Source organism: Augochlora pura, chromosome 5, assembly GCF_028453695.1.
Source record: "Augochlora pura isolate Apur16 chromosome 5, APUR_v2.2.1, whole genome shotgun sequence".
Lineage (NCBI taxonomy): Eukaryota > Metazoa > Arthropoda > Insecta > Hymenoptera > Halictidae > Augochlora > Augochlora pura.
In genome coordinates this window covers 16,116,627-16,133,878 of record NC_135776.1, presented here as the reverse complement: position 1 = coordinate 16,133,878, position 17,252 = coordinate 16,116,627, and the positions used below count along the sequence as shown (strand labels likewise).

The window sequence follows — 17,252 nt, the reverse complement described above, 5'->3', positions numbered from 1 at the left end:
TCAAATCGAGAGTGGGATTGTTGCGCTTTTTTAAATTAAATTTGAAAGTCCACTCGGGGTTTAACGATGCTTAACGGAGTTTGCAGCCACCGGCCGCTGCCGGGACGTTCCCAGATGCGGGCGGAACATAACTCGAGAAGAACTATATTATCCTGGGACGCGAAGTTTTAATGGCCGAGGAGCTTTCGAGGACTCTCTTGGCGATCAACCAGAATTCATCGTCCGCGCTTGGTTTCCGCGCGAGCTAAGCACCGCGCACGCATTTTACAGACGGCGGGACAAACGCCTGGCACGCGATAATTCACGCGTCCAGACAAAATGGCGGTTGTCGGCTGCATCCCCCCCGTCCATCACCTTCAAGGACCGTGAATTCCGTGCACCGAAAATCCACGGGCTCTATGATACCACATCGGAAACGGAACAACCTTTTTTATAACTCGTATCATCTTTTCGTTGAAGCGTTAGAGCGGTTAATTTGTTAATATATAATCGATGGCAAAACGTCGTGTTCGACAATTAAGAGATGTATTTGAGATAAGAAAAATATTCAGAGAACATTACAAACGTGTTTTGCAGGTTTTGGTGATTTATATGTAGTCTGTAAATTTTATTCGGATTGATTAATGTAACGGCAAAATTTAGAGAAAGCGTTTTTGTCATTGTCCAATGAACTAGGCGTTCTATCATTAGAAAAAGTTCAAATCGGTTAGTATACATATACTGTAGTGTTAAGATTAGTTATACATACTGTAACTTATACTGTTACTATATTATATACTGTAACTTATACTGTTATCATACTATATACTACAATATACTATACCATGCTATATACTACTAATTTAATACCACGTACAATTGTTCAAGCATTGCTTTTTACTAAAGTATTTGAAAAATTTCTTAACTTTTCATCATCAACGTATACATATATACAACCATATTAAATAAACCAAATGACAAATAACTTTTTCTTAAACAATTTTATTTTTGCTTCACGAACGATTAATTGAAATGTTAATCCAACATTGAATTCGTATTCAACAACCTGAACAATTGTAGGAGACGGTATAGTTTAGTAACGTTTCTAATATTGTTTTAATGTTTTCAATGTATGGCCGACATCCGTGCATTTTTGCACACCGTGCGACGACAGGACTCCGCGAGCGATTCCCCGTGTCCCACCCGCACGATTATTGATCACGGATTATCCGAAGCGATCCCGACCCACCCTGATTCCCAGCGGTTTATTGCCATCAGCAGCATGCGCGAAAGAAGATAATACCAAAGAGATCTCGATTAAACGAGGACTCGCCGTGCTCCCCGTACGGGCGCCAATGGATTTTTTAATGGTAGGATAAACTGCGGGGGCGAGAAGAGGATAGTCGAACGTCGCACAGGGTTGGTTATACGCGTGTTTCGAACAAAAATCATAGATTCTAAATTGATATCTATTTTATGTTTAAATGCCTTCGCTCTTTGCAGTATTATTATCTTTACAATTGCAACGATAACATATTTTTTAATTGTAATATTGTTATGGGGGGCGAAAACAAAAATTGGTATTTATAGTATGACAAACGGAAACCCTTTTTCCTTAACCTCGAAACGTTAACCATAACAGTGTGAATTTGGTTCTTATATTGTCATTGTAAGCAGAATTTACTATTTTGACATATACCTTACTTTTACGTAACCTCAAAGTGTCCACTAAAAGGTGAATTTTATCTGTTGTCATTAGAAGCAGAATTTGCTTATTTTGCGACGACGATGATAACTCCACCAAAATCAACTGTATAATGAAGATTAAACCCATTACGATTAAATGACCGATTATGCATTTTACAATTCTGAAAATAACGAACAAACTTTTCCGAGACCGATAGAATAAAGTATATCGTTGCGGTAACTGTAATAACAGAAACTGTACAAAATCGAATTACATCCATATATATCCAAATAAATCTAGATAAATTCAAGTAAATCCACAAAAATTCAAATTAATTCAAATAAATCCAAATAAATCTAAATAAATCCAAATAAATCTAAATAAATCCAAGTAAATCCAAATAATTTCAAAGAAATCCAAATTAATTCAAATAAATCTAAATAAATCCAAATATATCCAAATATATCTAAATAAATCCAAGTAAATCCAAATATATCCAAATAAATCTAGATAAATCTAAACGAATCTAAATAAATTTAGATAAATTCAAATAAACCCAAATAAAGTGGATCTTGTAACAAGTAACATTCGCCAGTCGATTAAACCGCTTGATAGACGCAGTGTTAAACGACATGAAACGAAAAACTTGATTTCTCGAATTTCCTCTATTGGACGATGATGCATTATGCATCGTCGATCGCGGACGGGCAGCTCTCGGGTTCGATTAACCCCGACCTTCGCTACCACCGTCGATTCCATCCGACGCGAGAAAAACCGGGTGGCGGGACAGAAACCACCGGGGAGGAAAAGGGGGCGTAGGTCTGACGAGCGGAGGCAAGAACCACGGTCTAATCTGCCATAATGCAGCCCGACATGCAAATAGATATTTTTAACCTTGTCTCGAAGCGATCGATAGCCGCGAAGGCGGCACGGTGCTCGTCTAAATAATTGCTCTTCTACACCCCCGACGTCAGACACACAGCAAGAGAAATAAGGAGGGAGGGAGAGTGTGAGGGAAAGGGAGAGTGAGTGAGAAAGAGATAGAAAGAAAGAGTGCGAGAGAGAGAGAGAGAGAGAGAGCGAAGGAGACAAGGAACGTGCGGTGTCTCCGTGTTCTTTCGCGCGCGTCGCTTGCATCAGAAGGGATTCCACCGTTTTTTCCCTAGTCGCGTCTCCGCTCACCCCCTTGTCGGCGATCCGTTATCCATCGAGCGTATCGGGAACGGTGGTTTTTACTTCTTCGCGGTCGCGTGTTCCATTTTTCCCATTTATCTTCCCTTTTCTTCCCCTCCCCGCTTCCGTGGGATACACGCCGGCGAACCGACGTTCGCGGGGTGAGGTGGAGGGTGGTTCGACTCTCAGGGATGAGTAATCGACACGCTTTAATCAGCCGCGATGACTTCGCGGTCTCTTAAAAAGTCGACGACGAAACGCGAAGGGTTTCGTCTAAACAAGCGAACCGATCGTTCCGCGGAGCAACTACTAGATGAATGTACTCACTTTGGTATATCGCCGATCTTCGGTGGCCGGCATTTTCGCGGAGGAACGTCTCCCCATATGTTGTACGCTGAAAAATAATAAAAAAAATAAAGTCATTCGACCGTCTCGTCGACGATTATCCTCTCTCTCTCTCTCTCTCTCTCTCTCCCTCTCTGTCAGTTCTTTCGTTTTAGCGCGCCCTACTCTTTTTACGAGACTGTCGAGCACCCGGCGAGGGTTGGTTTTTCTTTTCTTTTTTTCACGCGTCGGAGAATTTGAAATGGCAGGCGTCCGGGGACGTATAGCCGCCGCCGCCGACGCTGTTCAGTCCCGATTACTTTCGTCGTACGTAACAGTTGTAATAGGATTAGGAAACGTGGTACTTCCACCATCGGAGCTTTTAATCAATTATCCTCTCGGCGTGGGTGGTAACGCAATAATAGAGGTTCCCCAGTCTTTGCCGGATACGGAAGGAGCAACGATACAATTATTAGATCGTTACACATGAACCGGCTGTCCGGCTACATCCCGTGCCCCCCCCCCCTCCCTCCGCATGCAAACATAGTCGGCGATACTTAATCCATGGGGGTGGGCGGGCCGTCTGACATTTCGGTATTTTTCCGGAGGGTCAATTAACGTAGTTGCGTACAGTGACTCGCAAAAATATTCGGACGGTAGACTAACTTTTACTTCTAAGCTATATATTTAAATAAATATTTTTAGTTAAATGTAGTAACATTTTTATATTAGCATTAAACAATATTTATTTCATCCGTTTGGTTCGATATATTTTAGTCTTGTTTTATTTATTTTATTTAATTTTAATTTTTCTAATTTTTTTATTTTAATTGTAACTAATGTTTAATAAATTATGTTATAATACGAGAGCTTTCTGTAGCACAAGCTAACAGTACTTTTACTATATTTTTATTATATTTTATTTTCATATTAAATTATTTTATATTGTATTATATTATTATATTATTTTATACTATATTATATTATCAATACATAATATTGTATTATATTATATTATACTATTTGATTATTATGTTGTTATACTGATTTCAATTTGTATTCGTTTTACATTTCTTTTTATTACACACTGTTCCAATTTTATTTATTTTATTTATCGTGAGTAATATCTAATTTTTAACAAATGATATGTAAAAATATGAGTGCCAGATTTACAGGCTAAAATGTTAACACTACACGTACCACTACAGATCGAATGACCTATATACTGAATTTAAGAAGTTACTTCTACTGGAAATTGTTTAATATATTCCTTCGTTCAAACGCACGTTATTATAAAAATTCAAAAAAATTTAATATTAATTAAATTCGATAACTTATAGACGAAACATGCGTAACACAACTCTTAGTGTTACTTTTACTGCGATTGGAATTCACCGGGTCCAATCGTCGCAAGAATCTCTGGACACCAAGTAAAGAGAGAGAGAGAGAGAGAGAGAGAGAGAGAGAGAGGGAGAGACAGAGCGTTGCATCCTGCAGTGTCTTCGAAGAACACGAACGCGCTGATACGCGCAATTACAAACTCGATTCAACCGAGGACTAAGTGGCCGAGAGCACTCGTATGTATCTACACCGGAACCGTTCAAAGAGCGAACTTTATAATTAGTAAATGCCTGCGAAGCCGCGCGATCGATGCGATGAACGGAAGATATGCACCGGCGGCCGAATCGCAGAGGCAACAATTCGCTGCGATTGAACCGAAGATTACGGATCCTGGATTTTTTCGTTCGATCGGGCCGCATTCGTCCGAGAAAACGAAAATCGGCGATTTGGGAAGGGGAGGTACGATTGTTCGAGCTTCGCGGCACGTTTTTACAGTCCACGATTATCGGAAATTATAAAAAGTAGTCTGGAAGATCGAACAATCGTATCTCCTCTTCTCAGATTGTCTAACTTTGTTTATAAGTTGCGGAACAATTGGGGAGAATTTAATGTATTTAACGAGTACAATGTTCGAAAAAATTATATAATTATCTTATATGATATAATGATCATCTGACGAGTAATTGTTGTTTTACATTGACCATTTTGTTGTAAATTAATAAATGAGATTTTGTTTTAACTTTCATTTTTTATTTATTTTTCTTTGTCAGTATCTTTTATTAGTACGAATACTTTTGTAGATTGTTATTACGTACTGCGAAGAGTAAAATCAATATATCTTTTGTTATTAGTTAACCAATTTTGTTATAATTTGGTATAAATAAACTTTATACATGAGTTCATTTATAATAAAAAGTTAATAAAAAAAATCCTACACGCGTCCCTTGATTTCAACAAGTTTCTCTTACAAGCAATGAGGGTACGAATGCTTATGGGACTGACTGTAAATCTCCGTCACGAGTCCGACTCGTTAAAGTACGGCAAGGTGTTAAAAAGTCGAACGCATATAAGCGATATCAAGGATCATTCGCTTTCTACCCTCCATCACGCGGCGATTCTATAAAAGTCCAGGTGCGGCTGATCGATCGTCCGATCGATGTACAATTGCCGACGTACCGGCGGCGAAAGGTCAATAGTTCGTCTGTCGTGCCGCGACGCGCCAGTTGATTGGAAGTAATTAAATCATCAATGAGATCAGGCCGGCGATTAAAACGGGAACGAGGAAGGCGAAAGCAGCAGCCGGGAGAGTCGGTGAACCGTCCGCACGCGGATCGAGAGACTCGACTTTCCCCTTCGAGGTCTCGATGCCGCCGAGCGACCGGATCGATTGTGCCGATTCGGGGCGCAGACATTGACGCGTCGTCGCTGATAAACATCGTCAGCTCGGCTACAAGATAATTCGTCCGACGATCGATGCCGATGAATTAACTTGCGAGACCAGGCGGTCGCTGGAATCGTCGACGATCGCGCCGATTGCAGATTCGCGATAACGCGACGCGTGCAGGCCGCGCGAAACAAAGTCCGTCGAACAAGTTAAAGAGAGAGAGAGAGAGGAAAAAGGTAAAAGCTGGAACTGGTTGCGAAAACCGACCTCGAAAACTTGTCGACTCGAAGCGCTCCCAGTTAAAATACAATCCCTCGCGCGGCGTATTTTCCGCAAATCCGTCGGTGATCCGATGGAAACGCGACGCGATCCTCAGGTAAAACCTGTTAATTAGAGAGGAACGACTCTCGATTGTGGACACGCCGAAACGTTCGATCGCAAACGACGTTTCCTTTTGCAATTAAAACCTCTCGCATGACGGCGACGTATTTTTTCCCCAAATGAACCGAGATAATTGCACGCGAACAACTATTCGGAAAGGGAATCGGAAAATAAGAAGAAATAAATTCTTTTCTATCGAAGCTGTTCTGGATTCAGGGTTCGAGCGGCTTTGAGTTTGAAGGGTTAATAAATTACGAACGATTATTAATTTTGTGAATGAAGTCTTGCGAATTTAGTTGTCGATGTCTAATTTTGAAAAGTATGCCGCGACGACGGTGAAAATGGTTGATGGCGTCCGCGTCGACGGCGCGGACGGAGCTAGGAGATTCCTGGAGGAAGCTTCATTTAATTTACAACAAGGACAGGAGAGGCGGAAAGAGAGACAAGCGAGCGCCGGTTTTAATATTCTGATTCGCGGAACAGCGAACGGGAAATATTTATACGGCATCACGGCGACGCCCGTACGCGATCCCAGGACGCGTGCTGCGTTTCGCGGCAATTAATTAAAAGCGCAACGACGAGCAGCTTCCACGTGCCTCGTAATTCCTAATTGCGAGCAATCGATCGACGGCGAGCTTTCGTTGACACACTTTCACTGCGACGGTTTAATTGTTTCCACGGATCCGACGGCGGCGCGGGAACCTCTCGAAAATTGCGGGGACGGTTTTTCGTCTATCCGAGATTCTCTTTAGATTGCTATTTTGGCGAAACGAGGCACGGTAATTGTCGCGGAAAAGAGAAATAAAAAGGGAAAGAGTATTTTGCTAATTAAACTAATTGCAAATAGAGATAGGTGTAATGGTGATGCGTTTAAATTTTGCAAAATTTAACGTTAGGTGTACCAATTTTTCGTGACTTATATATAATTTAATATTTATGTTTTTACCCTTTTTTTTTAAAGAGAAATTTGCGAAATTGAATTTTGATCGTATTATTCTCTGTTGACATTTAATGTCTGGATTTTTACTCTTTTTACAAAACGAAATTTGCGAAATTGAATATTGATCGTATTATTCCTTGTTGACGTTTAATATATTCAGTTTTACTCTTTTTAGCAAAAGAAAATTAGTAAAATTAAATTTGGATTGTAATCATTTTTGTTGAACTATACTTTACTATAATTGTATATTATTTATTGCCTTCAATTGCACCCTCAATTTTCCAGCCATATCTAGTAAAATTCGATAATACAATTGTTGCCATTACATATGCTGTTATTATAGTATATTACAAGACTAATCTCTGCGTGGAATAAACACTTAAAATTAACATTTCACGACTCGTTAATAACTGCGACACTTGTAAATTAATCCTTATATCTTATAATTACATTTTTCTATACAAATATTAGAAAATATGTTTCGCAGCATCTTCTCTATCAATAAAACTATACCAGCGATTTCAAACTAAATGTTCAATTCTATTTTCGCAACACGAGGTACAGTAAGGGTTGCAGAAGAGAGAAATAAAAAGTGTAAGAGAGGAATTCGACGACGAACGCGGAAATCTCGAACGATTTCCCCTGATTGAATTCTCGACTGGAGATTCCGTTCGTCTTTCAGAGTTGCATTCGTTGACTAATCGCGTTAAAAATAGGTGGAGCGCTTCCCCGGGCCCGAAATTTTGTTAACGTGTCGACGGAGCAGGCAACCGGCTGTAATTAAGCGATAATTAATCCCGGAGAGGAGCCTCGACCATAGGAGCTCGTTCTATGTTCGGACAAAATGAAAGCGGACCCGGCAAAATGGCGATACGACCGCCATTTCCGATTCCTCCTTTCTCAAATTCCGGAATTGTTCATCAACGTTCAAAACATAGTCAATTTTGTGATATTTATTTTGTAACGTTTGGGTGTTTGCAGTTATATGTCTACTTTTAGTTACAAAAATATTTATTTATTTGTTTTATTATTATATACAATTTAAATATATTATTGTGTCATTTATATATTATATAAGGTCTCTATATATTAAAAGGTCTTGCCTTTCCGTTTAACTTTCTATGCATTTATGCTATTTAGTTTCCTAAAAATTACGCACCTCGAATAGCTAAATAATTAACTAATAAATCCGAGACACGTCCGAATAGATTGAAAAAGGTAATAGTGCAGAACAGTTCGTATATAACACAACGAATCAACCTTAAACAACAAATATCGTCTATTGATTTCACTTATCGTCTATTGATTTCAAGAAACTTATGGGACAGCCTAATATCAACGGAACGAGTCCAGCGACGGCCAGCCGAAGTTAGCCGGCACCGGGTGTAGACTGAAAAGAGGATATGACCGAGATAATGCGGACACGGGTCCGGCGCTAAAACGATTCGTAGTCCCTTGGCGATTTAACAATTGACTTGTGTGCCCAGAACGTCGTCTGCAGAGTAATTGCGGCCGACTCGATGTCGTCGCCGCGTCCGCCGCAGTACCGTTAATGGGTTTCTCGATATCCATCCTCCTCGAGAACCACCCTCCAGCGTCTTTCCCATCTACGACGAATCGCGGCGAAGATCTCCGCGTCCCCTTCACCGATCGAACCAATTAACCCTTGCATCGATCACCGGCGAACGCTTCTTGTTACAAGCACGTGGGATCCGTGATCTAATTATCATTAGAGCAGGCGATGTTCGAATTCAGTATTGATAAGATGTCAATGATCATACGAAATCAGTATGATAAATCGAATAATTGATGGATTTTATTTCTGTGGAATTTGGTTTATTTTTCATGGTGTCTTCGTTGGGTTTTCTTAATTATTTGAGGTATTTTGAATATTAAGTTATATATTATATTGTGAATTAAATCATTAACTGTATTATAAATTGTATTATATATGAAACTATAGATAAATGTTTGGTTACAATTAGAGACGCGTGAAAAATTCCTCAGACGAAACAATTTACACGTCAGCCATAACCACGAATGTTTTAAGATTAACCCTTTGCACTCGAAGACATTTCAACTACAAGTCTAAAATAATTTTTCTGGCTTCTAGTATTTCTATTTTATATAACGAAATTCATTCTATGCATATGAAATCGAGTCTCATGACTCATATAACGATTACACTTTCAACAAATATTTCAATTTAAGCTTTGGTGATATCTATGAAGATAATTTTTGGAAGGTGTTACAAAAATTTTAATTGCACCGCAGAGTCGCCACTCGAGTGCTAAGGGTTGAATTCATCAAGAAACGATAAATTTAAAAAAAAACACAATAACTTTAAAAACAATAATAACCTGACATAACCTGACCGTACAGTCTCAAAGGGGTGGAGAAATAATCGCACCAATTGTTCGACCGTAACACGTAGAGTTGGTCACATCGATTTCCGGGAAATGTCTGACGAATTTCCACAAACATTGGCGCAGGCTATATACGGACCGATGAAGACGGTGTTTACGGGATCCTCCCTGAAAATCGGGAAACGAGCGTCGAAAACGGAACGAGATTCAAAAACCAGATTCGAAATCGGAAGCGGCTGCGTGTTTCGGCGATGCTGCGGGCTCGAAACCCTTCGACCGGCTGCCGCGCCATTGTTCGAGCGAACCGACGGTGTTTGATCTGATAATGGAAAATTTTTCAGCCTCCGGGTAAATCTATTTACTTCCGTTGACCGTAAAAGCTCGAACAAATCCGGGATTCGATTGCGCGACGGTGTTTGAGCTTCGAGGACCTCTTCCCGCGAGAAAACGCGTCGCTCTTGTCGAGCAGAGATCCGCGAGAACGTATCCCATTGGCGGCGTGGAGTGCTCGACGCTTCCCGGACCAATTAATATACAACGCGTCTCGAAATATTCCGAACAAAGGTATTGAAAAGGGAAGGTCGGACAGGTGTACGCTTGATTTTAGCAGGGTTATGTATTCGAATGAACTCGAATTTGTTACTTTCGAGTTTTTAATCCTGTCGTCCTATTTTCATGAAATTTCGAAAATATTGCGTATGTAAATAAATGTAAAATTTGTTTTATTTGTATATATCTTTGTTTATATTTTCTTCGGTAATTACTCAGTATTTCTCTTTTAGATGATACGAAATGAAATAGCCGCCAAGATGTAACGCAACTCCGCAAGACTTGCGCATTAAATTTGTTATCCTTCTTTCTTTTGCTTTTGGAACATACGCGATAGTTTCTGCGTTTTCGTTTGTTAGTTTCGAAAATTAGTATTAGCTGGTGTTGCTTTAGCTGACCGGAAAGTCTGTCAATCGCATCACGATGGGACGCGCTCAATATAGCAGCGACCTCCGAGTTTCGCTCAGTAGCAGACACATAATCTTTTATCCACGAATCAGACGCTTTCAATAAAAATTCATTAAATCGGAGATTCTTGTATTCTCTATTGAAATGTCGTTATATCCTGAATGCATTAAATAACGCGCAATTGAAGAAGTATATGGAAACCTTTCCCGACCATTTTATAGCTTTTCCTTGTGTAAGGTAGTAACTCAGAATTTAGTCCACTCCTTTCATGTTCTTTCCACTTTCAGGTTTCTTTATTAGTTTCTTTTCAGGTTTCGGTATTCATCGAATTTTCCAATTTATTCATCGTGAATAATTTTCTCTTTCGTCTGCCATGATCGAAGAGCAGAAGTGCTTATAAAAATAAAACCTTGCTGACGCGTGTAACTTATTGTTATTTAAACAATGTAAGAGAACGTCGCACCATATTGAACGATACCATGCGCACAACATCGTCATGGTGTCGTCAAGCGATGGTTTTGCGCGTTACACCACCGCGGTGTCGCCGGACGGCATATCGTTAATATTGCCGAGTCGATTGGCCGGCGAGTGATACGCGCGTCTGATTGGATTGCCGATAATCAATGCCGTTGTTCCATTACGTATCATCCAGTGTTCTCGAGCACAGAGAACGCACACGCGTTGATCCGACGCAGCCGAGGAGGAAACCGGTCGCGCGGTTGATTATATCGCGATAATTTCGCCGCGATAGCGCCGAAGAGCAGGCAGGCTCGAGCGACGACGATTACGCCGATCCCCGACGCTTTTGATCCGACTCCCCGGCCCTCTAATTCGACCAGCCGGCCTACTCTCTCCCGAGCCCTTTAAACCCTTCGCGCCTTTTACGCCCCGCCGCGTCCCGGCGGGCCGCTCCGAGCTCGGGAAAAGAATCGCGAGCGTCTTCGCTCCCGTGATCAAAGCTCCGCCGAGGGCTCGTTGCATTCTCCGATGATAAAGCCAAGGAGTATGAAACCCGAGCACGCTGCACAGGAATCGCCGATACCATTACTTTCGTTGCTCGCAGCTTTGAACTTCGAGCTGGTTCGCTCGATCGAATCGCGAAACAACCGACCGCGGGACGGGAAAGAACTCCCGAGCAGCGGTTCTTGGAGAAATGTTGGTGTTTCGCGGAGTCGGATTGCGCAACGTCTAGACAGGTGGAATCGCGTATTTCGCCTGCACGGTGATTCTTGAGACGTTAATGTATCCGCTCGCTGCGCTAATTGATCGACTGCGTGAAAGAAAAAGCGGAGAAATCCGGTGAAATAATGTATATCGTTTTTGGAAATTCACGTTGTAATTCGAATCAAATGAAATATATAATAATTCAAGTAAACATTTTAGAATGTGAAAATGCAAGTGTAACTTTCGTCTAGTGGTGTGTGTAAAGTTAATAAGAAAAAATTGCCGAAAGACTACTGGAAGAGTTAATCTATTACCTACTGAAAAACTACTGGAAGAGTTAATCTACTGCTTACTGAAAAAGTTAATCGATTTGGCAAGTGAAGAAACTAATGGAATTGAATTCAAATTTTTATGTTCTCTTAGGACAGTTTATGTTTCTTATTAATTTATGAAAACTTAGTGAAAGAATATATTGAAAAAAAATCCTTCGAAGAAATTTGTACTACTATAAGCTCCAATATTGTCACATAATTACTTAAATATTAAATACCATTCGCGATTAATAAAATAAACTAAAATTCAACATTCGATTACTGTAAACTCCAATATTATCCTGTAATTTCTAAAATATCGCGATTAACACACCAAATAAAATCAAAATAAGATCTGAAATTTAAAATTCGGCTAAATAAACGCCAACATTGTATAATTTTTTCAATATCAATAAAATGAATAAAATAAAGATAAAACAGATAAAACGTATACTATTTAACGCTAACGTTATGAAAATATAAAAATTTCAACAGAATCGATTAGCCTATAATAACAGACATATTTCCGCCAATGAAATAATAACAGCAAAAATAGTCAAATTGCCAAAATGTATCAAGCAACGAAGATATTCGCTTCGATTAAAAGGAAGCTTTAAATTATATCAAACGGTGACGAGTTCATTATTTCCATCTTTGATCTCGAAACCGGCGCACGATTCGCTCGCGAACAATCGCAGCGTGAGAACACGCCGCGGTACAAAGAATCGGTGAACTAATAATTCTTGGAGAAACGTTAGCATTTCGCGGAGTCGGGATTGCGCAACGCCTGGTTGAAATCACAGTCACCGAATTAGTTTGCACGGCCATCCCGGTATTCTGTTTGCGATCGAACTGGCTCGGATGGGTTAGACGCGCGGCGCCCGCGTTCAGGAGTTGATTACGCCGAGTTTCGAATACACCCCGTAGCCACGCTTGATTACGTTCGCGGCGACGCTCCCTGATATCTTGTCCGGTTATCGACGAATTAACAAGCCATCCAACTTACGTCAAATGGAAGATTATATACTACGCCGGAGTCGAAGGATCGAATTGTTGCCGTCGCGATGAGGGAACACAGTGAGTGGGTCCACGGTGCAATTAATACTGGCTGCGACTAGTTAGATCCCGCCTCTGCCAATTATTTGCGTGCACGCATTTTCTGCGGCTTTTTCCCTGCCTGACATCACCGTCGTCGTCGTCGTCTCGACGAGACGGATCAACTTACGGAAGGATTGACAACGAATACGTCTGAGAGACTGCGACGCGTCGACAGCCGATACATATTAATGGAATCGTATACGGAAGATGCATTAAATTCGTCGCGGCTCGACGAAACGATTACGCGGCTTCAAGGTGGAAGCGATTAACAGTTCTGCGTCGAGTCATCTCGCGCTGCATAATGCGACGCGAATTATGGATCTTCGAACTTCTATTTCAAGCCGACTGAATCGACCCGTTTACTGTTACGATACTCGTTTGGGGATTATGGGTTTTACGATTTAGAAGTTCAGAGAGAACATCGCGTGATCATTGTATAGCAAGTATTTTCGTCTCTACTAATTTATAGAAACTACTGATTTATAGTAATTACCAATTTATGGAATAGATATATAAATAAATGGATACGTTCTTTTGAATGAACGGTTGATCTTACCTTCCATAGTCATGTTATCGCCCAGCTTCATTTCGATGTACGTGTTTCGGGTGGTCCCTCGTTGCTCGAGCTCGCGGTCGGCCGATCGCCGATCGCCGTTCGCAGGCACTTTGTTCGATCAGTCAGGATCGAGGCTCGATCATATCGCGAGCGTCGCGCTTCGTTGCCTCTGGATCACTACCGTCGGGCTCGTTTTCGACATCTACGCGGTCTCCTTTCGCTCGATAGCCTGCTGCTGTTGACCGGTGGTGATCGCGCTCGTTAGACGCGCTGCTCGCGGACGTCCGCTCCAGGCCATGATTAACGTCGTCCCGCGAATCGAATTATCGGCCGGCCAGTCGAGACCCACCAGCCAATAAATCACGATTCCCCTCGATCGGCTCCGCACGCGGCGCCTTTGAGCCCCGCGCGGTCATCCTATCGGAAATTGACTCCCTCTCTCTCCCTCTCTCTCCCTCTCTCTCTCTCTCTCTTGCGGCGAAATTCTCTCTCCTTTCCGGGTCCACGGGTTTTCCACTGAAACGAGAATATACGTTAGCGTACGGCTTCCTTGAAATCTGCGATGTTGTTCTGGAAACTACTAAACCCCCACCCCCATAGAACGTTTCTTTAGGAACGCGTTCTAATAGACGAGTTCTAAAATTGCTAATGAATTGTTGGTTACTTTGAAGATTCTATTTTATACGGTGTTTATGAGTGGCTTCTAAAAGTGTTCGATAAGCGTTAGTGTAACTTTGACTTCTACGCTGTGTGTTTAAATAAATATAAATTGTAGAAGAGTATATAAATGTTAAAGTAGAAGAAATTCTCAATTCGGTATAAAATTGTTAGAATTTATAGTTATAAAATTTTTGCAATTTCAAGCTTCTTTAAGTAATACTATTAAGCTAGTGATATCAGTTATGAAACTAGCGCAAAACTAGTAATAAAAAGAAAAAGACATGGCGCAAAAATTCTATATATTTTTATACCCTCTTTCAATTAAATAAATAACGTTTTATACTAAATCAGCAGTTTATAATATTTCGACATTGATATACTCAAATATATCTTGAACGATTTTTCCTTTCAATGCACACTCATCAAAATTTATTCGTCGAATTTTATTCTTTATTTATCGAAACCTTTACGCTAGTGTTCGGTTACTATACTGCTTTTCGTAGTCGCTATAGAACGTTCCAACGAACAACTTCGAAGAGTCGTTGCGAATCGTGGCGGTTTCTAAAGCTTCGTTCGCCGCGGTGTTTTTCAAACTTGCTCGAAACCCACATCGCGCACATCTACAGAGGCGTCGGTACGTTCTGGAATAAACTACGACGGCGAAGTCTTGACGAACAACAAACAAGAGGATCCGGCCGTAAGATCCTCTCCGCCGCGGAACAAAAGCCGCACAAGACAAACTTCCGAAGATCCTAAATCCACGGAGCGAACAAACGCGGGACGAGATCCGGGGGAGTTAGCGCGCCGAACTCGTTGAATTAATGCCTCGATCCTAGGCGAATTAATAAATCATGAATACCAGCGAGCATAATTCAATGGGAACCGGCCGGCAGAACCGTGACCGTGATGTCTACTTCCGCCGGAATTCCGTGCGTTCGTGTAACCGATGAAAGAGACACGCGAATCTGATCAGGTGTGACCAGACGAGCCTTCCGTCCGTATGTTCGCGACGTTTACGTAAATATTTATAAAACATGTCAGTAAGCGTAGACGTTGTCGTCAATATTTAAATATTGAAGTAAATGTAGACTGCTGTCGTCAATACTAAAACATTTAAGTACAGAGACAGAATAAATATGTTACTTTTTTCCTTTTAAGAAATTATTGTAATCGAAAAACGTGTAAAAATAACTTGTATCTTTCTAATAGCGATTCCTGTTACTGTTAAGAAAAACAACTAGAACGTTTGAAAATAAAGCAGGGAATCGAAAATCCAACGTGTCTCAGTCAGTTTAACCCTTTGCACGCGAAGCCATTTCAACTGGAAATCTAAAATAATTTTTCTGCCTTGCAGTATTTCCATTTTACATAACAAAATTCATTCTATGCTTATGATATTGAGTCTCGTGACTCATGTAACATTTAAACTTTCAACAATTCTTTAGATCATTGGCAATATCTATACAAATAATTTTGGAATGTATTGCAACAATTTTAATGGCGCCGCAGAGTCGTCGCTCGAGTGCAAAGGATTAATACCTATGCGTTCGCGAATCAAATTGTTACAAACCCTTACGTAACATGCAAGATGAGAAATGAAACAAATTAAATAAATTCGTAACAGTTGCATACGATGCGTTAAATCTACAATCGCTGCTGTATGCTTACATATAAAATACTGTATGTTAACTAATTTTTTTGAAAAAAGCATTGCAAGCGTCATGCTACTGTGCGTCGTGATCTCGCGGAATATAATAAAGAATTACTCGAGAATTATCCGAATAATTCGAGAAAATAGAGATAACAAATTTTCGTATAATCTCAGATTTTTCAAGATCGATTCTTTTCATCGTGAAAAATAAACAATTTTTCCTTCAACAGGTTAGAATGTTTCAAATTTCACCAAATCGTTCCTGTGACAAATGCATCAAACTCGCAGTGCATTTAATCCATTACCCGGCACAATTGAAAAATTACTAAAATTATAAAAACATCTACATAGAGCCCTTATTTCAAGCTTACTTAAACTAAATTTACCATTATTATTATTATTATTTATTTATTTTGAAACTTTGAAGATATTAGCCGTCCCATTTGTGGAGCTTGGGTGGATGCACTACTGCAGATATAAAAAAAACCTACCATTATGAAATTAAATATTATATCCTAAAATTATTATATCCTAAAATATTATATCCTACAATATTATATCCTAAAATATTATATCCTAAAATATTATATCCTAAAATATTATATCCTAAAATTATTATATCCTAAAATATTATATCCTAAAATTATTATATCCTAAAATATTATATCTTAAAATATTATATCCTAAAAGCGGTGCAGCAGCTAGCATTGAATTAAAGAATCCATCTCTGCTCGGCGAGATATCGCTAGCGCCCATCGCGACGTTTCCCGTGTTCCAGCTGCATTTCCGCGGAATGTACACCGCGCGTCGCGTGAAACCGAAGAAGCTTCCAGCTCGCAAAGTAAATCCGGTGTAGCCAGGATATCTGTTTCATTACACGGGCAACATCGCGAGCAGCGTATAGCGACCGAAGAAAACTACCGTTCCGTCGTTTAAAACTCGCGTCGGAATCTCTCGGACCAGGAAAAACATCCTGCGACCAGACACGCGAGACGAGCTTCCCGTTGAAGCTCATTGTTAATTTAACAATAACGTCGCGCGGTCGCGTTTACGGTGTTCCTCTCCGGTTCCGTACACGAAGACGAAAGCGAACGACGTTAATTGGCGATTTAGCATTCGCGAGCACTGCGAATGGATGGGCACCGACATGCTTTAGTTTCTATCGGAGACGCGCTGCTCCGCGAAATTCGGAACTCCCGGAAGCTCCGGGGGGGGGGGGGGGATGAATATTCCACGAGCGGAACAAGCAATACGACTGTCGGAGGAGGAGTATTACACGA

General features: G+C 40.6%; 1 protein-coding gene across 1 annotated transcript in view; it reads right to left on the bottom strand.

Annotated features, from left to right (window-relative positions):
- Positions 1–14,122, bottom strand: part of LOC144470057 (uncharacterized) — a 61,067-nt gene extending 46,945 nt beyond the window's left edge. Inside the window, exons 1-2 of the mRNA XM_078180859.1 lie at positions 13,662–14,122; positions 3,167–3,233 (exon numbers count right to left, since the gene is read on the bottom strand). Coding sequence (XP_078036985.1) covers positions 3,167–3,233; positions 13,662–13,692 — 98 coding nt within the window. The 5' untranslated portion in view covers positions 13,693–14,122. The remainder of the gene's footprint in view (positions 1–3,166; positions 3,234–13,661) is intronic.
- Between the last annotated feature and the right edge of the window lie 3,130 nt (positions 14,123–17,252).